Source organism: Thamnophis elegans, chromosome 2 (genome assembly GCF_009769535.1).
Source record: "Thamnophis elegans isolate rThaEle1 chromosome 2, rThaEle1.pri, whole genome shotgun sequence".
NCBI classification, from domain to species: domain Eukaryota; kingdom Metazoa; phylum Chordata; class Lepidosauria; order Squamata; family Colubridae; genus Thamnophis; species Thamnophis elegans.
The window spans coordinates 13010710-13036045 of NC_045542.1; the positions used below are offsets into that span (position 1 = coordinate 13010710).

The following is a 25336-nucleotide window of genomic DNA, read 5'->3' on the forward strand; positions in this document are numbered from 1 at the left end:
ACTTTATTGTCATTGCACTTCATACAATGAAATTAAATGCCATCTTCAGTGTACATTATAAGTATAAAAATAAAACACAAACACACATCTTTTGCATTCTATACAATTGAATTGAAAATCCCTGATATTGCATTAATATTAATATTACAAAATTAATTAATATTAATCTCCTCCTCCTCCTCCTTCTCCTCCTCCTCCCCTCCCTCCTCCTCCGCTTTCTCCTTTTTCTTCTTGTTCTCCTTCTTGGTGCTGCTGCTCCACCTCTCCCCCCCCTCTATAATTTGCATACCCATAAATGTTTATTGTGTATTTCCCCTTCAATGCCATTATTATGACCCTTCCATTTCTCTGTCTTTTTAGGGCCTTTTCAATGGTATTTCCATCCCAGCAGAAAACATGACAGACGGCTGGGTGGATTGTCCCTCCTTGGGACCTGGCTGGAAGCGTCGTGAAGTCTTGCGCAAAGGTGGAACAAGGAGTGGCCATTCCGATACTTATTATATAAGGTAATTCTGTTTGGGAGCATATTGGGAAAAGGATGCTGGTATCAGTTTCTTATCCATAGGCAAAAGTGTTCAATCATTTCCAAAACATTTATTTGGAAACCTTTGAGAGTATTTTTTTTTATTTTATTTTATTGACATTTGTAGGCCGCCCTTTTCCCTGAGGGGACTCAGGGCGGCTCACATAAAATCAGGGAGGGGGAAATGCAAACAATAACATAGACACATGTAATAAAAAACAATAAGCAACATGCATTCATCATTCGGGAGGGGCAACTATCTCTGTCCCCAGGCCTGACGGGCTAGCCAGTTCTTCAAGGCTGAGCGGAAGGCCTGGACGGTGGTGAGGGTACGAATCTCCACGGGGAGTTCGTTCCAAAGGGTCGGGGCTACTACTGAGTAGGCCCTCCTCCTTGTGGTTGCCAGCCGACACTGGCTGGCCGATGGAATACGGAGGAGGCCCAATCTGTGTGATCTAATTGGTCGCAGGGAGGTAATTGGCAGAAGGCGGTCTCTCAAGTATCCAGATCCACTACCATGCAGGGCTTTATGGGTGACTAATAGCACCTTGAAGCGCATCCGGAAATCGACAGGTAGCCAGCGCAGCTCGCGGAGGATAGGTGTTATGTGGGTGAACCGCGGTGCACCCACAATCGCTCGCGCGGCCGCGTTCTGTACCAGCTGAAGACGCCGGATGCTCTTCAAGGGCAGCCCCATGTAGAGCACATTGCAGTATTCGAGCCTAGAGGTCACAAGGGCCCGAGTGACTGTTGTGAGTGCCTCCCGATTCAGGTAGGGTCGCAACTGGCGCACCAGGCGAACCTGGGCGAATGCCCCCCTAGCCACAGCCGTTAGGTGGTGGTCAAACGATAGCTGTGGATCTAGGAGGACTCCCAAGTTGCGAACCCTCTCTGAGGGGTATAGAATTTGACCCCCCAGCCTGAGAGATGGAATATTGGTGGAATCTTTGGGAGGGAAACACAGCAGCCACTCGGTCTTTTCTGGGTTGAGCACAAGCTTGTTAGCCCGCATCCAGTCCATAACAGCCTCCAGGCCTCGGTTCATCACGTCTGCCGCTTCATTGAGTTGGCACGGGGTGGACAGATACAGTTGAGTATCGTCCGCATATTGATGGTATCTGATCCCGTGCCTGCGGATGATCTCTCCCAGCGGTTTCATGTAGATGTTGAATAGTAGGGGGGATAAGACCGAGCCCTGAGGCACCCCATATGTTAGGGGCCTAGGGGACGATCTCTGCCCCCCCACTAACACCGACTGCGACCTGTCCGAGAGGTAGGAAGAGAACCACCGCAGTACGGTGCCTCCCACTCCCACCTCCCGCAGTCGTCGCAGAAGGATACCATGGTCGATGGTATCGAAAGCCGCTGAGAGGTCAAGGAGAACCAGGATGGAGGAAAATCCTCCATCTCTGGCTCTCCAAAGATCATCGGTCAATGCGACCAAAGCGGTTTCTGTGCTGTAACCGGGTCTGAAGCCTGACTGGAAGGGGTCAAGATAGTTTGCTTCCTCCAAGGACCGCTGGAGCTGAAAGGCCACCACCTTCTCAACAACCTTCCCGAGGAAGGGAAGGTTGGAGACTGGACGATAGTTATTAAGGACAGCTGGATCCAAAGATGGCTTCTTTAGGAGGGGTCTCACCACCGCCGCTTTCAGTGCGGCGGGGAAGTTCCCCTCCCGGAGAGAGGCGGTCACGACCGCCTGGATCCAGCCTCGTGTCACCTCGCTGCTGCTGGTAACCAGCCATGAGGGACACGGGTCCAGTACGCAAGTGGAGGCACTCACAGCCCTCATGGCCTTGTCCACATCCCCGGGGGTAACATCCTGAAACTCAACCCAGAGATGTTCCGTCTGATCCTCTTGTGCCTCGGCTGGAACTGCAGGGATGGAGTCCAAGTCCGACCGAAACCGAGCAATTTTGTCCGCTGAGAATTGGGCATAATCCTCAGCTCTGCCCTGCAAGGGTTCCCCCGCTTCCCTTTTATTTAATAGGGAGCGGGTTATCTTAAACAGGGCGGCTGGGCGGGACTCAGCGGACGCAACCAAGGTGGCTATATGGGATCTTTTCGCTGCCCTAAGTGCTCTGGTGTATTCCTTGGTGCAGGTGGTTACCATTGCTCGGTTGGATTCGGACTTATTGGACCTCCATCGGTGCTCTAGGCATCTCCTCCGGTGCTTCATCTCCCGGAGTTCCTCGGTGAACCAAGGGGGTCTCCGGGATCCGCCGCCTCGGAGGGGCCGTAGTGGCGCAATCCGGTCGAGGGCCTCTGATGCTGCCGAATGCCAAGCAGCAACCAAAGTCTCTACCGGATTGTGGGCGAAAGTATCAGGAATGACCCCAAGTTCCGTCTGGAACCTTAATGGTTCCATGAGTCGCCTGGGGCGGAACCACCTGGTCGGTTCCTCCTCCCTACAGTGGGGGTTTGGTCTCTGGAAGTCGAGCCTCAGTAGGCAGTGGTCTGACCACGACAGGGGTATGATGTCGTTACCCCTCAGACCAAGATCACAAATCCACTGCTCCGAGAGAAATACGAGGTCGAGCATGTGACCCGCCGAATGGGTTGGGCCCCGGATTACTTGGGTCAAGCCCATGGCTGTCATGGATGCCATGAACTCCTGCGCCCCATCAGAGTTTTCACCGAGCGAAGGCAGATTGAAGTCCCCCAGGACCATCAACCTAGGGAACTCAATTGCCAGCTCGGCTACCGACTCGAGGAGCGAGGGGAGGGCTGCTGCAACGCTGTTGGGAGGCAGGTACGTTAACAGCAAACCCACTTGACCCTTGAGGTCCAACTTTATCAGCAGAGACTCACACCCGACAAGCTCCGGAGCAGGGACCCTACGAGGAACTAACGACTCCCGGATAACAACGGCCACACCCCCACCCCTTCCCTGGGCTCTCGGCTGGTGCAGCACCTGAAATCCTTCTGGGCACAGTTCTACAAGGGGGACTCCTCCCTCTGGGCCCAGCCAAGAGTAAGAAACATTCTGGAGTTTCAAGGTTGCTCAATGTATTCAGGGCAACAATTGTCATTTTGTCTGTTTCCAAACTTTTGTTTACTTCATTCAATGAAATACCATTGTCAGTTGTTGCTATGAATTGTTGATCTTGCTTGTTTTTTCTACTTCATCTAAGGTTGTCATATATGTGAGATTTCCAGAAATTCTATAAGCAGTTAACTGGTACGAACAATATTGCGTAAGCAAGCTTAAACTCCTCTACTTTTTTGACTTAGAATGTACTATATTGCCTCTTGATAATTATTATTCTACCTTGTTTCCCTACTCTGTATGACAGATACGCTTACCTATAGAATTGTTGTAATGATTATTGAGAGATTGCATGTATTCTACAGAAGTTCCATTATAATTATTATATGCCATATCTGCAAAGAACGCCAGGCATGTTAAAGGCAAAAGTATAGCACAATTTTTAAAAATATTTTTATTAAAGGATATAATTGCAATAATAAAGGTTAATGCAAACTAAAAGAAGAGTAGAAAAAAGTGTAAAAAGTATAAAGAAAAAAGTAAAGAATAGAAAGAAAAAAGAAAAGTAAGAACATAGTGAAGAAAAAAATAACTGTATGCAGAAGTCACATCCAACTTTTATCTCAAGTATAAAAATCTGTAAACAAAGAAAGCATTGTCTTGTCAGTTTTGCTGTCAGCAACAGTTCATTGAATATTGCCAAAAATAACATGTCTATGTTAATTTTAATCAAATAAAGAAACTTTATATTTCTTCGTATTTCTAACAATGATAATCTTTAGTCCATTCAAAGTATATCACTTGATTCTTTTGATTATTTTTACCCCAAGATTCACTCCAGCTTTAACAAACCCTTTTTTGAAAAAACAATGTAAAATAATTATCCAGATCATTCACTTAGTTTTTTATAATTGCCTTTTGATTAAAAAAAATCAACTGATTTCTTTTGTATCTCCAAACAAACACTCTTTTCCAGGTCATTCATGTAGCCCAGGGGTAGTCAACCTTTTTATACCTACCGCCCACTTTGTATCTCTGTTAGTAGTATAATTTTCTAACTGCCCACCGGTTCCACAGTAATGGTGATTTATAAAGTAGGGAAGTAACTTTACTTTATAAAATTTATAAACCAGAGTTACATCAAACCCCTACCGCCTACCATGAAAGCTGGAACGCCCACTAGTGGGCGGTAGGGACCAGATTGACTTCCACTGATGTAGTCTGTCATTTGTAGATCACCTTTCACTGCCTTGTCAGATAAAACTTTTTTCCCCAAACATCTTTTTGACATACAATAGTTTATCCATAGAACCCAACATAGTTTTTGATATTGTTGATATTAATTTCTGATCTCATTTTTCAAAAATATCTTTCAGTATTTCCAATATTATAATATTTTGCATCTTTCAGTAGCTATTAATCAGATTTATGTATTCTTTCATTCTAGTGTCCAAGTTTTAAAATTGTTTATCTTAGAAAAATTTCAAAATTAGTACACTTCCCCAGGAAGGGATTAATTTATTTATTTTAAAATAATAGCAGAAAAAAGAAACAAAACACAACATTAATTATCTCCATCCTCAAAGGAAAAATGCATAACAGTGCTTTTAAAGGTGAAAAAAATATAACAGAAAAGGAAACAAAATATAATATATTGTTATAATGGTAATCAGTTTTGATTTTATACATACTTATCTAATGCAAATATGCAAGTAAGTATACATTTACTTTTAATACACATTAAAGATTAAAGGCAGATTCACTTGGTGTTTTCAGATTTCAATCCAGAGGTTTCTAATAGGAGAAAAATAGATAAAAAGCTATTTCTGAGTGTGATTAGAAAAAGAATTATGCAAACTTAGCCTCCTTTTAAAAATGCTGACCAGGGTTTGAGCAAAATGGATATTCCCTCATTTCTCAATGCTCAAAACCTAATGATTAATTTATCCTGGTTCTTGGCATTCAGTGAAACAGCCTAAGAATCAGCTTCTACTAAAGCACAGGTGGTGTCATGTTGTTGTAACGTGACGCATCATGACATTTTCCCCTTTGCAGAGCTGGGGTGGGTGTGGCCTGCATGTGACACATCCAGCCAGTGGGCCACCAATTTGACACTCCTGTACTACAGAGTCAAAATGTTGGTAAAAAACCCAACTAACTTAGAAATCAATTCTTCTACTTTTATTCCATTATCACTACTGAGAAAAATAACTATATAAAGACAGACCCAAGGGGGAAATATTTATCCATTACATTAAAGCTATGCATTCCTTTAAGTTTATCCTGTCTCCTAAACACTTTATGAACATGTCGAGCGCTCTAGAAACAGTATGAGGATACCTTCTAATCTCCCAGTCTAATCCCCATCCATTGCACTTCTTGATCCCCCATCCATGTACCAATCAACCAACCAACCCAACTCAGCTTCTGTTTCCAAACGCGGTTAACTAGATATAATTGGATACGAAGACCAAATAAGTGATTTCCAGCCAGGGATTGGCGGGGAGCAGAAGAGGTGGGCATAGAGAAATAGTCTATAATTTTGAGGGTTTTTTCCCACTATATCTCCTGTCCTCTTGAGCAACTAAAGATTCTTAGAGGCTGTGAGGATAGGAGATGTTTTTTGAAGATCAAATGAATTTTGAAAATAGGTTAAGTTATCAGATGGTTACTAATATTATTTCTCTGGGAACAATAAGACAGAACTCTTGGTTACTGTTGCTAATATACAATGTGGCCTGCTTCCCATACAGCCTGAAATTACACATACTAACAAAGAACATGATTTATTTTTAACATCCACGCTGGTCTTGTAATAGAATAAGGAGGCAGCAGCAGAAAATGGAAATTTGATATAAGGTGGTGGTTTTATTTTCATTGAATTTTTTTCCTGAAAGTTTCTAATAATAGCTTCACTTTCTCTTACAGCCCCAGAGGAGAGAAGATCCGCAGCAGAGTGGAGCTGTTAAGGTTGCTGGGATGCTCACGGGATCTTACTGATTTTGATTACAGGAGAGGAATCTTTGTTGAGCCAAACACAGAGGTATTATTATAGGTAACACTGGCTGTGATAGCCTGATTGGTTGCTGTGAATTTTGTTCCGAGTCATATTGCAAAGGTTTTGTCTTGCTGCCACCTTCCAATTAATCCCAGGTTTTAAAGTATTTTTTGTTGTTTATTTTTCCAAAGTAGATTTCTTTATTTATGCTTATTTTGTTTATTCCCGGCCCTTCTTTTATTTTATCCTCCTAATTACTTTGTGAGACAATATAATCTGAGATATACAGATAATCCTTGATTTATGATTACATTTGGACCAGAATTTCCATTGTAAGTAGCTTTTAAATGAATGGTTGTAAGTCAAGGACTACCTGTAGTTGATCTGTGATTACTGGTGAGCTTTCTCCACTTGTACAAGATGATCCTTTTCTGTGATCATCTGTTATCCTTGTCTTCTTATGGGGGAAGCTGAGCCCACATCGTGCTTAATAAGTTTTGTTGGAAAATCTATAGTTGAGGTGATTCTAAGGATGCAGAATTTTCTATTTTATTTATTAGTTAACTTCCTAAACTAAGAATAAATAAATAGATTATATTTATATAATATATAATATATTATTTATTTATTTATTATATTATATAGTAGCAGTACTAGTAGTATATTACTGTAAGTTTAACTGTCTCCTCTGCCTCTTATCTCCTCTTGCAGCCACTGTCCTCAGCACTCTCCTCACCTACTGAAGGAAGTCCTCAGAGGGTGAGTGTATACAATCTTCACAAGCCAGAGCATTGTGATATGTAGATTGGTAGTTTGGTTGCCAGCTGGCAAACTATGATAAGGCAGAAGAGGTGGAAAGTCATCAGCATGATTGGTTTACTTGTTTGGCTGAATAGAAATTAACTAATGAGCAATTTGGAAAGCTATTTGATGAAAAGTATTCCAAAAAGTACATGCCAAAGATGTCCTGTTCAAGTGGTAAATTAGTTGTGCTCTCTGGATCATTAACAATTTTAGTAGCCTCCAATTCGCCATGGATATTAGTCAATGTGATACAGGTAGTCCTGGACCTACATCAGTTCACTTAGTGACCGTTCAAAGTTACAACGGCACTGAAAAAAGGGCAATTACCATTTTTCACACTTAACGACTGTTGCAGCATCCCCATGGCCACGTGATTTTATATTCGGATGCTTGGCAACTGACTCATATTTACGACGTAGTGTCCCAGGGTCATGTGATTCCTTTTGCGACCTTCTGACAAGCAAAGTTAATGGGAGAAACAGATTCACTTAGCAACCGTGTTGCTAATTTAATAGCTGCAGTGATTCGCTTAACAAATATGGCAAGAAAAGTAGTAAAATGGGGCAAAACTCGCAAAACAAATTTCTCACTTAGCAACATAAATGTTGGGCCCAGTTGTGGTTGTAAGTTGAGGCCTACCTGTATTAGCCAGAGTAGAACCATAACAGGAGTATTAACTGTATATAGCAGGCTTACATTCTTGCAAGTCTGAAAGTACTCCTCCTATCCCTCACTTTTACTCTCCCAAAAAACTAGGGAAGATCCTTTCTGAGATGCTTTCACCACTCTTCTTCCTTCCAACTCAAATTTCGGTTTATCAGGCCATTGTCCAGGCCATGGATGTCAAACTCGCAGTGTCACATTGGGTGACGTGTCACAATGTTTTTTTCCCTTCACAGAGCTGGAGTGGGCGTGGCCTGCATGTGACGCATCTGGCCTGTGGGCCACCAGTTTGACCCCCCCCCAGGTCTAGGCTGTGGCGCTTCCTCCTGTCTCCCAAGGTCATTCCCACATACTGTTACAAATGGAAATCCATGTGATTAAAACTACCATAAGGATAATTGTTTTCCACTCTTTCCCTGGAAAGGGAAGATTCTAATCCATGGTTTTTCAAATTGTATCCTACATTGTTTTGTTGGAGTGTTTGAATGAGAAAGTACCTAACAGGTGTCCTTTGCCTGAGTGAAGCAATATAAAAAGCGAATGAACTGTAGAAATCATGGATTGGCTTGTACAATTAATTAATTTCCCTGGTTTTTGGTCCTTGGTAAAACATTTTCATGGATCGAAGTGTTTGGTTACTAACACACACACACACACACACACACACACACACACACACACACACGAACGAACGAATCCTGTCTTTTTGGTTCAGAAATGGCACTTGGGTGAACGTGAAGTATGGATCTTATATAGCCATTAACCTTGAAGTAAGCTTTTATTTGCAGACAAGAGTCTTATCTGTCATAGGCCTGAGACCACATTCTGTTTCTTCCTCCAATAGGTCAAAAAGAGTAGCAAAAAGCACCTACTGCATCTGGCAGCAACCACCTTACCATCCAAGAAACGACCTTGTTTGCAGGTGTTTCTAGAGCCTCAGCCTTCTCCAGGACAGGGGCTTCTGGAGCAGAAACCTTCAGAGCCGGAATTAGAGTTTCTGGGAGAGAACCAAGCCAATATGCAGAGTCAACAGTCAGTGCTTCCTGTTACTCAGGATCAACCGGCACCAAAGCCAGGCAAACGACATCAGCATCCCCTGCCACTCATTCCTTCTCCAGGAACAATAGAAGATGTGACATTGCAGGAGAGCAATCCAAAAGAAGCTATGGCGTGAGCAGTTCCCTTGTCCCATTACCAGCAGATCGTTGCCATTTTATTGTATTTTTTCCCTTAAATTTACAGACACAAAATCATAGATTCAGATACAAATTTTGATAGAGATTTTGTTGCTCTGTTCCAAAATCTATTAATTAGACTGCATTCTAGCTAAGCCATTTACTAGCCAAATGCAAAACTCAAGTTTCTGAAATGCATTCTCAAACTTCTCTGGAATAAGTATCCCTTGGGTTTTAAATGTACGGTATCTTTAAATCATATTCTAAGGGAAAGAGGTCTCCTTCTCTCTTTTTACCAAAAGATAATTCTGTTACAGGTTAAAACAGACTAAAATTGAATTTAAACAATTATGAAATCATATTCAGAAAGCCAATAATTTGATCACGATGGACATTTCTACATCAGGGCTTTAAAAAAACCATTCTTACCAGGTTTATATGAAAGGTAGCCTTTGGGTTACCATAGGATTGGAATTTCCATCATTCTGCAATAGAGTCATAAAGCACATTGTCACATGACCACATCACTTGGTAACAGCAGTTCTGAAGTCTCAGTTGCCATTGTGGTTTCCAGACCACATGGTTCATTAACTGAGGCTCTCATGTGACCATGATATGTGAAAAGGGAGGAATCCCAGGCAAACAGGCCAATGGGCAAGAGTTGCGGGTGACAGCCACAGGCAGTTGGATGGATGCTCCAAGCAGGCACAATGGAGTACGGTAGGTGGGTGCCAGCAGCAGCTGCTGTGTAAGAACGGGTGGGCAATTGCTGTTGGCAAGCACTATGGAGTGGGGATGGGTGTATGGGTGGCACAGGCAAGTGCTATGGAGCATGGCAGTTGTTGTGAGTCAGTGCTAGGGTGTGCTGGCAAGGGATAGGTGCCATGAGCAGGGAGGTAGGTGAAAAAGTAGCAGGAATTATTTACAATGTCCCCCTGGCTTCCCCATTGACTTTGCTTGTGGGAAGCTGGCAGAGAAGGAAACAACTGGCATTCATGGGATTACGGGATGCTGCTGCTGCTGCTGCAACCATTGTAATTGTGAGCTTCTTGCTAAGTGCCTGAATTGCGGCCCTTTGACCATGGGTGTGCTGCGATGGCTGGAACTTTGCAGACAGGTGATGAGTTCCCCTTTGTTCAGTGCCATCGTAACTTTGAACAATAGCTAAACAAGAGATAAAAGCCTGAGGCAAGAAGGCATAAGCTGCCTTATTTCAAATAGCTCAAGTGGGTTTTGCATAAATTTCATGTTTTTTTTCTCATCAAATTAGTCATAATTCCCTGCGTGGGACAGATAAAGTGATATGCCTTCTTTCCCAAATAGTGCAAGATTTTTGTGACTTTAAAAAAGTTCAATTTTTGAGTTAGAACAAATCATTCTTGAGTTAGATTAATATTGGCAAAAGCATATTCCCTGCACTTTGAGATTTTTATACCTTGTTTCTCATCATTTTTAAATGATTTTGGTTGCTTTTTGTAGGGCTGCTATTTAGGAAACAAATTACAAATTGATAACTTTAATGGTCTTTCCTAACCGTGGCAGTAACTCCAGACATTAAGTAATAGAATATAGGAAGTTATATTAAGACTAAATTCTCTCATACATTTGAATAGGGTGAAGGCAGAAAGAAAACAGTTTAGGCAAGGAATGTTGTTGCTAAGAGAAGATCAGATAATCTCCAATAAATAGTCAGTTCTGTAGATATGTAAGTTTTAAAAACAGACAACTTGATTTTCACTCAGATAGGACACCGAGGTTTGGAAGCTTTTTTCAGCTAGAAACTGGGTTTCTAGCTGATACTTTGAATCCTATTTCAGCAGCCTGTCACATTCTTTTGTTATGTGTATGAATATGCACACTTTTGAATAAATTCTGAACATAAATCTCAGTGTTCAAGGTTTAGCGTGTAATATTTTTTGATAGCATGCAATGTTCATAACATGGTGTTACTGCAGATACTCAAGAAGATACCCTCATCCTAAGCTAAGCCATGTTCCGCTGACCTGGACATCTTCAGTGAATTGTGCTGTTTAGCCAGTAATAGCCAAAGAATTATGACAAAGCAAATCAAATATTGGATAAAAATGTTGCCAAGTTAATCATTGGCACCATATGATCGCTATGTTATTACTGTTCCTGATAATACAGCTGGATATGGTCATATAGTGGAAAACTTTGGAGAGCAGTTTTGAAAATCTCTTGGAATGATAAAGCAGGTTGCAATAAGCAACAGAGTAAGAAAGAATTATGACGTGGGTGAAAAGGAATGATCCTGTCCATCTCTTCTTCCAGGTGCTGTGCCAGCTGTCAGGGACAGTTTCCAGAAATAATGCTACCATCTCAGAGACGTTGTCGGTGGCTCTGCCCAGACTGCAGAGGTTGGTATTTCAAGTGATAAGGTGACAATACAAGGATTTGTTTTATTGATGCTGTGCTAGAATGGTAGATTATTTACTTATCTAAAGCAATTAAAGTATTAACTGTCCATTCCCTTAGTAGGAAGTGTGGAGGGGGAAAAAGTTGGAGAGTTGGGAAGGTGGGTAGGAACATCACAGTGGTAACAGGTAGAGGAAGATATGGTAGGAATCTGAAGACGGGCCATACTTGGGGATACCAGATCCAATATTTGAAAGGATATTTAATGTCTGGCCTTTGGCTTCTACTCTTGAGGCCTGGTCATCGGATCCTCAATAGCTCTCTGCTCTGGCTACTGCTGTTGAACCCCCTGATCAGTATGTGAAAAGGCTGCCCTCATTCACAATCTTACCAAGGGTAAGAGTGTCAACCTGGCATGTCTGAGATGTGCAGGTGGGCTTAGAGGAATGTGTTCCTCTCTTGAAATTATGCTCACCTGGTTTTGGGTTTTGCATTAACCAAGACCCAGAAGAGGATGGATACAGGGCTGTTGCCTGAGTTTTTGAAAGCTCTCAGAGGCTGTTCTCTACAGATAATTGAATATAAGATGCTGTGGTTGATGAAGAGCCGAGGTGGCGCAGTGGTTAGAGTGCAGTACTGCAGCCACTTCAGCTGACTGTTAGCTGCAGTTCAGCGGTTCAAATCTCACCGGCTCTGGGTTGACTCAGCCTTCCATCCTTCCAAGGTGGGTAAAATGAGGACCCAGACTGTGGGGGCGATATGCTGACTCTGTAAACCGCTTAGAAAGGGCTGAAAGCCCTATGAAGCGGTATATAAGTCTAACTGCTATTGCTATTGCTATGTTGGCCTCTAGGGAATAGCTGCCTCTCTGCAGCCTCTCTGCTGCTGAGCTGCTTCCATTTTGGAGCAATGGGATTCTATCACTGGGTTGATGTTGAAGTCCTTATGGTTACTGGTTCTTGGGGATTTCAATTTGCCATCTGTAATGTGTCCAGAGCATTTTAGGAATTGATGGCCTCCATAAACTTGTCCCAAGTTTCCACTGATCTGATACACACTGGTGACTAAATGATCTGGGGCAATTGTCTCAGGGCAATTGTGACATGATCTAGTATTGAAGGAGTTTGACATCAATCCGTTGTCATGGAGAACTTACTCTGATTGCTTTCAGGCTTGCTTTTGTCACCCTTCCTGTCAAGGGAACAGGAACTACTTGATCAGCCTGCTCCAGGTGACTGATGGACCCTATAGATTTCCAGAAAAGCATTTTCTGTGAGGATCTGATGGCTGGTTGATCAAAGCTCTAGTCACTGCTTGGAGAAGGCAGGTGGTAGAGTGTTTGGACTTCATTGCTCTTATGTGATGTCTCCCTGTGCCCTCGCTTCTTTGCAAGCCCTTCTTTTTTTCATGTGACTGAATGTGTGTCGGGCTGCTCATTAATATCTAGAAGGAAAGGACTGATACAGATTGTTCTCAACAGCCACAGTTGGGATTGGAATTTCTGTTGTAAGTTGGTGCAGGTGTAAGTCAAGTCAGACCCAATTTTATGACAATTTTTGATGGCAGTCGTTAAGCGAGTCACACGGTTGTTAAATTTCTCAAAGAGTATTTTTGCTGTTTGTTTTGCTGAAATGAGCATAAAAGATTGCAAATCATGATCATGTGATGCTGCAAATGGTCATAAATACGAGCCAGTGGCAAGCACCCAAACTCCAATCCTATGGACATGGGGGAAGTGTGACAGTTGTAAGTGCAAGTTACAGATTGTAAATCACATTTTCCAACACTGTTGTAACTTTCAACCACTGTTAAACAAAGGGTTGTAAGTCAAGGGCTATTTATACTGCTATGACAAAGGTGAAAATGCTATCCTTGATGTAAATGATGTAAATCTTTGTAGACAAAAATTGCAAAGCCACATCTTGAAAGCTTTTGTAAGAATGGATGCTTTGCTTTTATATTATCAACAATGATGTGGTTTAGGTGCACTGTGCCACAGATTACTGGATATGAGGCCCAATTTCTAAATTTGGGCACCAGGGATCAGTTGGGGTTGCTATTCCTAAATTAGCTTTCCTGCAGAATAGGAACTTTGCTGCTCCTATTCAGAGTTATTTAGCTCTGAGTTAGTGGTGGAATTTCCTTCAACCTGTTTTTTTCCCCTGGAGGTGGAAATGGAGATGGCTCACGGGCTCTATGACATTACTCAAATCATTGATGACCTTGATGCACATAGGAGGTTATGTCAGATCTGTTTTTTGTCTCAGGAGAATAGTGGCAAGAGTTGGATATGAGAATAATTGACATTGGTCTTTTGTCATGATCAGTTGACCCCTTGATTGCTTTAGACCAGTGGCTCCCAACGTGGGGCCCACACCCCACAGGGTGGCAATTGATTTTTAATGGGGGCAATTTGAACCTTGTTTAAACCTAGTTAATGGTCTTTAGGCTTCCTACGCATGCGTAGAGTTCACTTTTTGAGTGAAGTATGAATTATATGTCATAAGGGGATGGGCATCAGGATTTTAGAGATGCTTAGGTGGGACATGGCCAAAAAAGGTTGGGAACCACTGCTTTAGAGTTTCCCTGTGCTTCCAGTCACAGGGGCCCTGTTAGGTTCCAGAGGGAACTTGGGGTTGTCTTGGAGGCTTGGGGAAATTGTTTAACAGGCTTTAGTCATTACTTGGAATGAGTGATTATGACCTTAGACCTGATTGTGACTTGGAGACCTCTCCAAACTTGTGCTACCTGGAGAGTCCCTCTTTCTCTTTTGCTGGAGGAAAAAGAGTGAATCTAACCAAAGATGCTCTGAGTTGGACTTTGAGTAAAGTCAAGTCCAATAGAATTTCTTCTGAGAGGCTTGAGCCTCTTGGTTTCAGGGAACAGGGTTTTCAAGACTTATCAATTTGCCCCGCTTTTCAAGCCATCGAAATAATTAAATGTCAGTAGGAAAGGTACATTATTTTCCTTTCCTTCTTCAATAAAATATTGCTAGCTTTATATTTGAAGGCAAGGTATGAATCTGCAAGGCCTTTCTTTGACCAGAGAGACCTAATGCATAAGTGTGCCAGAGTATCCATTTCCCTTGCTTTCTCTATTTGAACATATCTAAGTCTGTTTCAGAGATAATAATTCTGTCAACCAGAAAGACTGCTGGAAACCTTCCTTTGTTTTCTTCCAATCCAAATAATTACTCATCTTGTGTTCTGCCTGAGAAGCAGGGCAATCTGTCAGATGTCTGATTCACTTATTATTGTGCCTAGTAACCTTTTGATTGATTGCCTTCTTTTTTACGCTACTGAATTTGTTAGTAGACACTAAGACAATGTTTTTGTATGCCAGCTTTACTTACTTACTTGTTTTGTTTCTTTCAGCTCAGAGAAGAGCTTTTAACAGGGAGCAAAGATATTACAAGGTAAGATCTAAGACAGGGGTCCCCAACTCCTGGGCTGCTGCCCACAACTGGGCCTCGAGCCCTTTGGAACTGGGCCACGGAAGTGGTGGGTGAATGTGTGTGCACGTATCCCCACTTGCGTGAGCAGCACACAAGCACAGGCAAGTGTGCTCCATTTGTGCGAGCAGCATGCATGCGTGCTCGTCACTTGCACAAATGGAGCTGTGCACTGCACATGCACATGCTTGCCCACCACTCATGTGGAACCATCTCCCCCTCGCCCAGCCATTACCACCAAGCTGGAAAGGTTGGGGAACTCTGATCTAAGGCACAGTGACACTTTCTGTTTTATTTAGAAAGTTTATTGAGGTATGTGAGTATAAAAGGTACTGTGCTTAGATATAAGTTTGCATCATATCAAAATGCTACTGCGACATTGTAAGATACAAGTATGCATGTTATTATTAGTCTGCATTTTTTATGATTGCACCTCTGTGTTTGCTCTCCGCTTTGCAACCGATGAAAGAATGGTTTTACTGCAGACAGAGAGAAGTATAGAGCTGGAAAATGGAAGAGCTGAAAAGCTATGATTCTATCTCAAATTTGAAAGTTGTTTGTAATTGAAACCCGACTTGGTTATATGTTGGAATATATTAGGTTTTCCCAATGAGAGACTCTTAGATGCTTTTGCTCTTCATTTCCTATAATCTGTAGCCAGCATGTCGAGCCCAACTAGGAGGTGCTCTGTTTTGGATTTAGAATACAGGTAGTCCTTGACGTACGGCCACAATTAACCCCCAAATTTATGTTGCTAAGTGAGTTTTGCCCCATTTTACGACCTTCCTTGCCCCAATTGTTAAGTGGATCATTGCAGTTGTTCAGTTAGTTACACAGTTATTAAGTGAATCTGGCTTCCTCATTGGTTTTGCTTGTCAAAAGGTCACAAGAGGTGATCACATGACCCCGGACACACTGCAAACATCATAAATATGAACCAGTTGTCAAGGATCTGAATTTTAATCCCATGACCAATTGGAAGCTTCAATGGTTGTAAATGTGAAAAGCATTCGCAAATCACTTTTTTCCAATGCCATTGTAACTTTGAACAGTCACTAAATGAACTGTTCTAAGTCAAGGACTGCCTGTATTAGAATATTGCGGAGGTACAGAAGCATATACTTTATCGATAGCAGCAGGGTTGAAGATTGAATTTAAGATGAAAAGATAAAGGTTTTGTTTGGCTCTTGGAGGAAGAAACCTCCTAGGACCATGACAGAATATAAGATAGAGTTATAAAACAAAATTGTCTATCTGGCAGGTCGGGCATTATGGTTGCTCCCATCTCCAGCCAAATTGTCCTAAGTAGTGTGTTTTGCAGAGATTCATGGCCCAAGATAGTAGAGGACCATGGGTTAATGACAACAACTGTGGTTGAAAAGAAGAAAATGTGGATAATTGATGTGGCAATACCAGGGGTTAGTACAATAGAAGACTAAAAATTGGAGAAGATCACAAAGTATCAAGATCTGAAAATCAAAATTGAAAGATCAGTTGTGGTGGTCCCAGTGGTTATTGGCATACTGGGTGCCATACCAAAAAACTTTGGCCAGCACTTAGAAAATCTTACATACTGACAACATTTCCATCTGTCAGTTATAAAAGGCTATACAGCTTAGATACATGCATAGATTTCACTGATACATTACAATAGCCTAGGCTCTTGGGAATGACTTGATGCCAATAAAGGCCAATATCAGTTTAAGAACTGACAACTATGCCTTAACGTTTTGTGTATATAGTAATAATTTATTACATTTACATGCCACCTGTCTTGTAGCGACACTGAGTAGTTCACGATAGTTTAAAGCACCTGGTGTCTTTAGTTTAGAGAGTTGGTGAGCTTTTTCTGTTTAGCAGTCTGACAAATTACAGTTGATGGCTTGATGTGTACTTCGGTGTGATGCTTTTGATGTGGTCAGCCAGATAGGTGAAGTGTGGTGTTTTTGAGGTGATGGGCCACTGCGGTGATTGCTTTCCCTGGAACCTTGTTTATCCCTACCCCTCTGCCCTTGCAGCAAATTGGCTGTGGTGTGTGCCAGGCCTGCCAGATGTCTCAGGACTGCGGCATCTGCAGTGTATGTGTTCTGCGAGCCCAAAGCCCCAAGTTCCACATTGACATCAAATGCTTGCTGCGCCGATGCTTGAAGATTGTCAAGGTACCATAGGCTGCTTCCTGCTTTTCCTACCCTTCCCTTCCTTTTTCCATGGTTTGTGGTTTTCCGTGTTTTCTGCTGATTCTTTCCAGCTTCAGGTAGGCTTACACATGGTCTTACGCTTTAACAGTTACTTCTCCTCCACTCTCATTCTGGTTTGCAGGGCCTTGATTGTGGCATATGTCAGGCCTGCGAGATAACTGAGGACTGTGGGACCTGTGCAATCTGTTTGCGGAGGCAAAGACCTGGCATGAAACGTCAGTGGAAATGTGTGAAACGCCGTTGTCTCGAACGCAAGGTGTGTGCTTGATCCAACTAGTTTTGAATTTTTTTAAAGGGCGTGGTTGATGTAGCAATAGCACTTAGACTTCTGTACCGCTTTAGGGTGCTTTACAGCTTGCTCTAAGCGGTTTAGAGAGTATGCATATTGCCCCCAACAATCTGGCTCCTCGTTTTACCAACCTTGGAAGGATGGAAGGCTGAATCAACCTTGAGCCGGTCAGGATCAAACTCCTGGCAGTGAGCTGAATTAGCCTGCAAATACTGCATTTTTAACCATTGTGCGCCACCACGGCTTCTAAAGTGGATATAAAAGAAAGAGAAAGCATCACCAGCCTATTTCATTTAGGGAGAAGTCCTTTGCAAATTGAAGTAAAAAATAATAATCAAGATATGACTAAAGGCATATCTTAGATAAAAGTTTCAATGTTTGTACTTCAAATGGACCATAGAAGTTTGGCTTAAAGCAAGAAAGCCAAATGGGAATGACACATTTGGTGTTTAGTTTTTGTTATGCGGGAGTCCTAGGTCTGGCCTGGCACAAACAAAGAGTCCAGTTTTTTCTAAGTCACATGATTATTCAGAACCCCAAATGATTTATTCAGCATGCCTTTATGTTTACTTGAGTACACAAGTAGGAAATGCAGTTGTTTGCATAAAAGTAGATAAAAAGCAGTTGCTACAATGTCATTGCTCACCAAGTACATTTATAAAGAAGCGTACTTAGCAAGTCCATTATGCCCTATCTGGTTTCCTATCATGCCTCCCTGAGCTATGGACAAGTAGATGTTATTACAACTCATTTATTCTCTTTAATTCAGCCATTTCAATGGAAGAATCTTGACCATCATAATCCCCCCCTTTGATACTTTGAGCAAATACAGAGAGGTATCACCTTAGAAAATTTGAAGTTCAGTCGCCGTATAACATTTCCTAGGACAAGCCTGAATGTATACAGGTTTAAGATGTATACAACAACAACAAGAACAAAAAGAATCCAGAAGATTATGAAGAACAAAGCTAAGAATATTCCTTAGGCCATCCCAACCAGGCAGCCAATCTGTGAGCCAAGAAAATATGCCCAAGAACACTCCTAGGATGTCAACATCTATGGATCTATTTGCAATATTTTCCATGAGGTGAATAGTATGATTAATATCTACGTGATAATTAAAAATATAATAACAACAGTAAGCATGTATAAGTGCACAATCCCCCCCCCCCCTGCTAACTCAATGTCTACAGCAGGGGTAGTCAACCTTTATATTCCTACCGCCCACTTTTGTATCTCTGTTAGTAGTAAAATTTTCTAACCGACCACCGGTTCCACAGTAATGGTGATTTATAAAGTAGGGAAATAACTTTACTTTATAAAATTTATAAAGCAGAGTTACAACAATCCCCTACCGCCCGCCATGAAAGCTGGAACACCCACTAGTGGGTGGTAGGAACCTGGTTGACTACCACTGGTCTAGAGCATGCTGGTTCTGGAGAACAACCTCCCTAATCTCATCTTATTCTTTATTCAGTTGGGACGTACTCTTTATGGTCCAATTAAACATACTCTCTGCCCAGTTGTACAATAAATCTATAACTAAGTCCTTGGTTCCAGTATGAAGTGTTTTATCGTTGAAAAGGTTTTCCTGAACTGAATCCTGCACCAAGGTGTGCTTATTGCAGATCCAGTGGTTCCACTCTTTCTGGTATATTACTCGGGCGGAGGGGATAACCATGCCCACTGTGCAAATTTCAGACCAGAAAGTTGACAAAATATTTATAAGCAAACTTACTATATCAAAGCCACCAAGTGTGATATGAGCAGCTCAGTGGGCTGTGGTTTTCAACATCTATATTTTCATATGCAACAACACCCATATAGTGCCTATGAAATCGCATAAAATAGGGGGGCGGAGATCGGTGTTCTTCCCAAAGGCCTCAAGCCATTTTATTCAATCAGTTTAATAACTAGCAATATAACTGGCAGGGTCTGTTCCCTTCGGGGCCAGGGAACCTCTTCCTTGGAGGCGAGGAGGTGCCGTTGTTTGTTGTGGGAAGGTCGGTTCGCCGCCTTCGTTTTGGCTTGCCGCTGCTGGGGATCGGTTCGCCGCCCCGCGCCACTCGCTCTAGCCGCTGTCCGTTGCCCACTCCTTCCCCCCGAGGTTGCCTGGTGATGTGTGGAGCCTGGATGCCCCTATCGCCATATGGCTGGGCTCCCTGTATTACCTTGACCTCGAGAGCCACTGGAAGCCACGGCTGCGGTCATTGGCAAGATACAAGGTAGGCTTTCTCCATTCTGGCGGCAGTCTTTATACCTCACCGATTTGAATCTCCCACCTCCGCTGTTGGTCGCGTGGGCCATTTTGGAGCCCTTTTCACGCCGACAAACAGTCTGGCTGGGTGTGGCTTCATTATCCCGCCCGCAGTGATGTAAAATCACCAGATTCATTGTTCCACGGAGATCGGCTCACCACCATTCTACTGGAGCACGAGTTTGATCTCTCACAGCCTCCTGCTTCGATTGCGATCGGCATTTGGTATTTCAGTGAACGTGAGCTTGAGCCTTTTCAACCTAGCTTACATGGCGGATCGTTCTATTACCGGGGGCAGCGCTGGGGCTTCCACCTCTCCTCAGTTGTCCTCTGATGCCACTGGGGTCTCATCTAGAGTGGGTAGGACCACCACCAGGGTCACCAGCCACAGATCCCGTGCCACTTCAGTGGCTCCTGCCAGGGCCGCTAAGTGCACCAGTAAGACCAAGAACGGGTCTAGGGATCCCTCAGTCCCCAGGCCACCTCCCATCCTGCTGCCTGAAGGGTCTTCTACCTCCGGCTTAACTGGAATTCAGGTTGGTCCCCAGACCTCCCTCTCCCTCAGGATCTTACAACTGCAGGACCTGACTCAGGCCTTCAGGGCTCATCTGATCCTTCTGAGCCCAGCCCAGGCCCAGTCCCCTCCCGTTCAGGGGCCTCAGTCACCTTTACTCTCACGGCTGCTGGCAGCAGATCGGAGGATACTTCAGAATTTGACCTCTCCCCTGGGCTCAGGGACATGATTGCCACTGCCATATCTAGGGGAATGGATGCAGAATTACAGCATAGGAGTCAACGCTCTAGAAATTTGATTTCTGCTAGAGATGTAGCCACCTCTAAGGCTGATTCCCCTTCTCCCTTGCCTTCCATTTACAGCGAGGGGTCTGTTTTAGCGGAGGAAGGTGAGATTTTGGATTTAGAGTTATCAGATGATGAAGGTCTGATTCAGGATAAAGTTTCTTTTTCGGGCCTCTTCAGACCAGCCCTATTTAAATCTCTACTTTATAAAGCCAAGGCCACCTCCAATTTGCGGGGAGCAACCACCCAGGCCAGTATGGATGTGGGCCTTGATCCCACGGAATGCTTGTTTGCTGAACAAGTACAAGAACAAGAGGCTATTCCATCACCCAAATTGTTTCTGGACGTAATCTAAAAACAATGGTCCCAGCCCACCACAGTCTCGGCCCCTAGCAATGGTGATAGAAAGCTTTATTCTTCCACTCCGGAATTGGACACCATTTTGCAGTTTCCTACTGTTGATCCGCCGATAACGGCCTTGTCTTCCCCAGCCCTCATTCCATCCGAGATTTTGAAGGGATTGAAGGCTGAGGACCACAAGGCGGAACTCGTTATTTGCAAAATGCACCAGGCGGCTGCCTGGGCATTGTGTGCTGCTACGGCGGCCTCCTTCAATAGAACTTCCTTAGTTTGGTTAAGACAACTACAGGAGAGGTCCAGAGGATTTGCGCCTTCATCAGGATGTGATCAAACTGGTGGAGGCCTTAGAATTCTCTTCGGATGCCACGCTCAATGTGGCCAAGTTCGTGTGCCGAGCTGTGGCATCCAACATAGCATCTCGTCGCCTGTTATGGCTGCACCAATGGCAGGCGGACGTATGATCCAAATGGTGCCTTGCCTCCACCCCCTTCAAGGGTGGTTCCCTATTCGGAGCAGCGCTGGATCCTATACTTATTGAAACAAGGGACAAGCGAAAGGTACTTCCTTCGTCCGCTACAAGGCAACAACCGTATCCTCAAAGGCAGCCCTTTCGTATTGGGGAGTACTCCTCCCTCTCTTACTTCCCTATATCTAATAGATCCTTTTCTCAGTCCCAGGAGAGGTTTCAGGACAGAACCAATACTAGGGACAGAGGTAGAAACCAGCACCAACAGCAGGCCCAGGCCCACGACCCTTTTGTGCCACCAACAACTGGACTTTTCGTAGGTACCAGTGACTCGCTAGAGGATGGCCCTATTGGTGGGCGCTTAACCACCTTTGTCCGCCAATGGGAAACCACAACCTCAGATGCCTGGGCTCTTCAGACCGTGAGGCTGTGCCTCACTCTGGAGTTCCTGGCCATTCCCCCGAGATGTTTCATCAAATGCCCGGTGCCCAGGTGCCAGGTAAAGCGGTGCCTGATGGACACGGAAATCCAGCATCTCATTTCCATCAGAGCAATAGAACAGGTGCCAAGGGGGCAGAAGGGTCTAGGTTTCTATTCCATACTCTTCCTAGTTCCCAAGACATCAGGAGGATGGCGGGCCATCCTAGACTTGAAACAGCTCAATTTCTACCTAAAGTACCAAAAATTCAAAATGCAATCACTCAAAAGTATTCTGGCGAGCATTCGCCAAGACAATCTCCTCACCTCCATCAACATCAAGGAGGCATACTTACACATGCCAATACATCTGACCCATTGAAGGTTTATGCGCTTCCACTTCACGGGGCATAATTTCCAATATCGCGCCTTACCATTTGGCCTATCATCGGCCCCATGGACCTTCACCAAACTGCTAGCAGTGATCGCAGCCTCGCTGAGGTCAGTTCCCAGAAGAGTCAATTGTTATCTAGATGACATCTTAGTTTTATCGTCTTCCCAGGCCCAGGCTTGTCGCGACCTACTGATGACGATCAACATCCTGCAGGATCACGGATTTGTACTGAACTTTTCAAAGAGCCACCTGCACCCGACCACGTCTTTTCTGCATCTCGGGACGGAGCCTGCGGTCCCTGGTGAGTCAAGTGCTCAATCAGAGGTCACCTTTCTCGCAGTATTGTCCCAACTAGGGAAGATGATATCTTGCATAGATGTTGTTCCTTGGGCAAGGTTCCACGCACGACCACTGCAGTGGTATCTCCTCCCACTCCAAAGGGCTCACAAAAGTCACTCTCAGGCCAGGGTTTGCTTACCGACCAAGGTGTCCCTGTCGCTCCGTTGATGGATGTCATCCCGCATCCTCAAGGGATGCCTCTTCTAGGAACTGGAGTGGATTGTAGTTACAATGGATCTGAGCCAATTCGGGGGGGGGGGCATGCCCTGGATCGAGTGGTGCAGGGTCGTTGGACTATCCAGGAGCTGAGCAACAGCATCAATTGGCTGGAGCTATGGGTTATCCGCCTAGCCCTCTGAGAGTTTCGAGACCTGGTCACATCCAACCATGTACTGATACTCACCGACAACGTCGCCTCCAAGGCGCATGTCAACCACCAAGGGGTCACGAGGTCCAAATCCCTGATGATGGAAGCAGAACGTCTGCACCACTGGGCGGAGAACCATCTGTTGTCAGTCCGAGTGAAACACATATCGGGCACTGCGAACGTCCAAGCAGACTGGTTGAGCAGGGCCACAGTGGATCAGGCGAAGTGGCGCTTGCACCCAGCCCTGTTCCGAGAACTGTCCCGCCGCTTTGGTCACCCGCAGATGGACCTGTTCACTCAACCCAACAACACACACCTGCCACGATTTTACACCAGGTTCCAAGTACCAGGGGCGGAAGGCACCGACGCCCACTGCAGTCCTTGGCCAAAGGGCCTCCTTTATGCCTTTCCGCCTCTGCCAATTGTACCACTGGTCATTCAGAAGATTCTGGCGGAACGGGCGGAGGTGCTGCTGGTGCCGATGTGGCCATGGGGCACCTGGTATGCGGACCTCGTCCATCTGTCCATCTCATGCCCATGGAGAATTCCGGATGACCAGATATCCCTCTTGCAAGGAGCCCTCATCCACCCAAATCCACAGCTGTTAACAGTTAGCTGTATGGCATGTGAGCGGGCGATCCTGAGTCAGCAGCATTTCTCTGATAAGGTCATCTCCACGATTCAGGCGGCTCGCCGCCCATCAACAACCCGCATCTACGAGGCTACCTGGTGCGCCTTCTGCAGATGGTGTCGAGCAACAGGTGCGGACCCAACCGGGGCAACCATACTGCAGGTATTGGACTTCCTACAGATGGGCATGGACAAAGGGCTGACACCTAACACCCTTCGCTGTAAAATTGCGGCTCTGTCTACCGTGATTGGCGGTGGGCGGGGCCACGCCCTATCTCAACAGCCGTGGGTACAGGCCTTCCTGAAGAAAGCGGCGAACCTTAGTCCGCCTATCGTTCATCTCTACCCTTCTTGGGACTTCTCCCTAGTACTCAATGCCCTTACAGCGGCTCCATTTGAGTCTATTCAGACCATCTCCATCAGGTTACTGACTCTGAAGACTATTTTTTTAGTAGGCATCACATCGGCCAGGCGTGTGTCCGAGTTGATGGCGCTCTCCATCCAGGATGACTTCTGCATTTCCATACGAGCAGGGTCGTACTACGTTTCGACCCAACCTTTCTTCCAAAAGTCAACTTGTGGTTCCACAGGTCGCAAGAGATCACTCTCCCGGATTTCTGTCCACAGCCATCTCACCCCCAAGAATGGCGTTGGCATCACCTTGATGTTCATCATTCACTTTGCCGCTATGTGCTACGCACTGCGTCATTCAGAAGGACGGAGGTCTGTTCGTGTCTTTCCAACCTGCCACCATGGGCCAAAAGGCATCATCGCATACCATCGGCCGCTGGTTGAAGGCGTGTATTGCCCTAGCCTACGACTGTCAGTCCCGACCAGTTTCCAGTCTCATCACTCCCCATTCTACCAGGAGTGTGGCCATGACAGTGGCCTGGGCAACGCAGGCCTCGGTGGAGGACATATTCAGGGCAGCGACCTGGTCATCATCATCACCCTTTATCCGTCACTACAAGGTGGACGTTTATGCCTCAGCTGAGACATCCTTTGGATGGTGCATGCTGCAAAGGGTAGCTTCTTCGGCTACGGCACCAGACCAGCCTCGGTCTCGCCCCTGAAGTCTATTGCTTTGGCATGTCCCATGCTTGGATTCCTCAAGCAGCGCACAGGAGGACAACCGTTGACTTACCTGAACTATGTGCGCTGTGAGGGGAATCCAAACCCGCCCTTGAGTTTGGCTGTTCTGGGCATGGACTTTCTTTTTTCCTATGACATTCTGACTTACCTTGACTTCTAGACTTATTTTGCTTCTCTTAAGCCAATTGATCCTTCATGCAAAACTGAACCAGTCCAGTCAGAGGATGCATGGCCAGCAATTTGCATAACTCAGTCTCAAGGCTAATGGACAAAGTTAACCCATACTTGGACTCCCCTCGCAGCGCACATAGGAGGACTGTTCAGGTAAGTCAACGGTCTTTCCTTTGTTTTCAGACACATACAATGTAAACAGCTAAATAACATCAGGAATGCCCGATGCACAAGTACTTTGTGATGTTGGCCCACATCCATTCAAAGAGTTCCCTATCAGACCCTTTAGTAGCTTGCTTAGAGGAGCTTAGCAAAGAGCCGAAAGTTGTGATTCCAGATATGACAGAATCCAGCCATGCCTCAAATCCTTGTAGCTGGCGTTTTTGTGAATAGAAGACAGTTGCGAGAGGGCCAGGAGACATAAGGACATTTTTAAAAAACATTTTAGTTTATCTTTATTATGACAGATATGATTCTATGCTTTTTGCCTTTCAGAATTTCTGCTGTTCTTTCCAGGGTATTTCTGGACTACTTAGGCACTGAGGCATTTTCTTTCAATATTGTTGCACATAGTGGTAT

At 44.5% G+C, this 25336-nt stretch overlaps 1 protein-coding gene across 15 annotated transcripts in view; it reads left to right on the forward strand.

The window, feature by feature from the left end:
- The window catches only part of MBD1 (methyl-CpG binding domain protein 1), a 72968-nt gene that overhangs the window by 14339 nt on the left and 33293 nt on the right, over window positions 1-25336 (forward strand). For 11 of the 15 annotated variants that reach the window (XM_032211861.1, XM_032211862.1, XM_032211867.1 and 8 more), the window contains exons 2-9: window positions 361-506; window positions 6441-6555; window positions 7222-7269; window positions 8822-9147; window positions 11445-11530; window positions 14903-14943; window positions 16998-17138; window positions 17299-17433. In XM_032211861.1, coding sequence (XP_032067752.1) covers window positions 397-506; window positions 6441-6555; window positions 7222-7269; window positions 8822-9147; window positions 11445-11530; window positions 14903-14943; window positions 16998-17138; window positions 17299-17433 — 1002 coding nt within the window. In that variant the 5' untranslated portion in view covers window positions 361-396. The remainder of the gene's footprint in view (window positions 1-360; window positions 507-6440; window positions 6556-7221; window positions 7270-8821; window positions 9148-11444; window positions 11531-14902; window positions 14944-16997; window positions 17139-17298; window positions 17434-25336) is intronic. The other 4 variants (XM_032211869.1, XM_032211876.1, XM_032211875.1 and 1 more) reach the window with 2 other exon arrangements.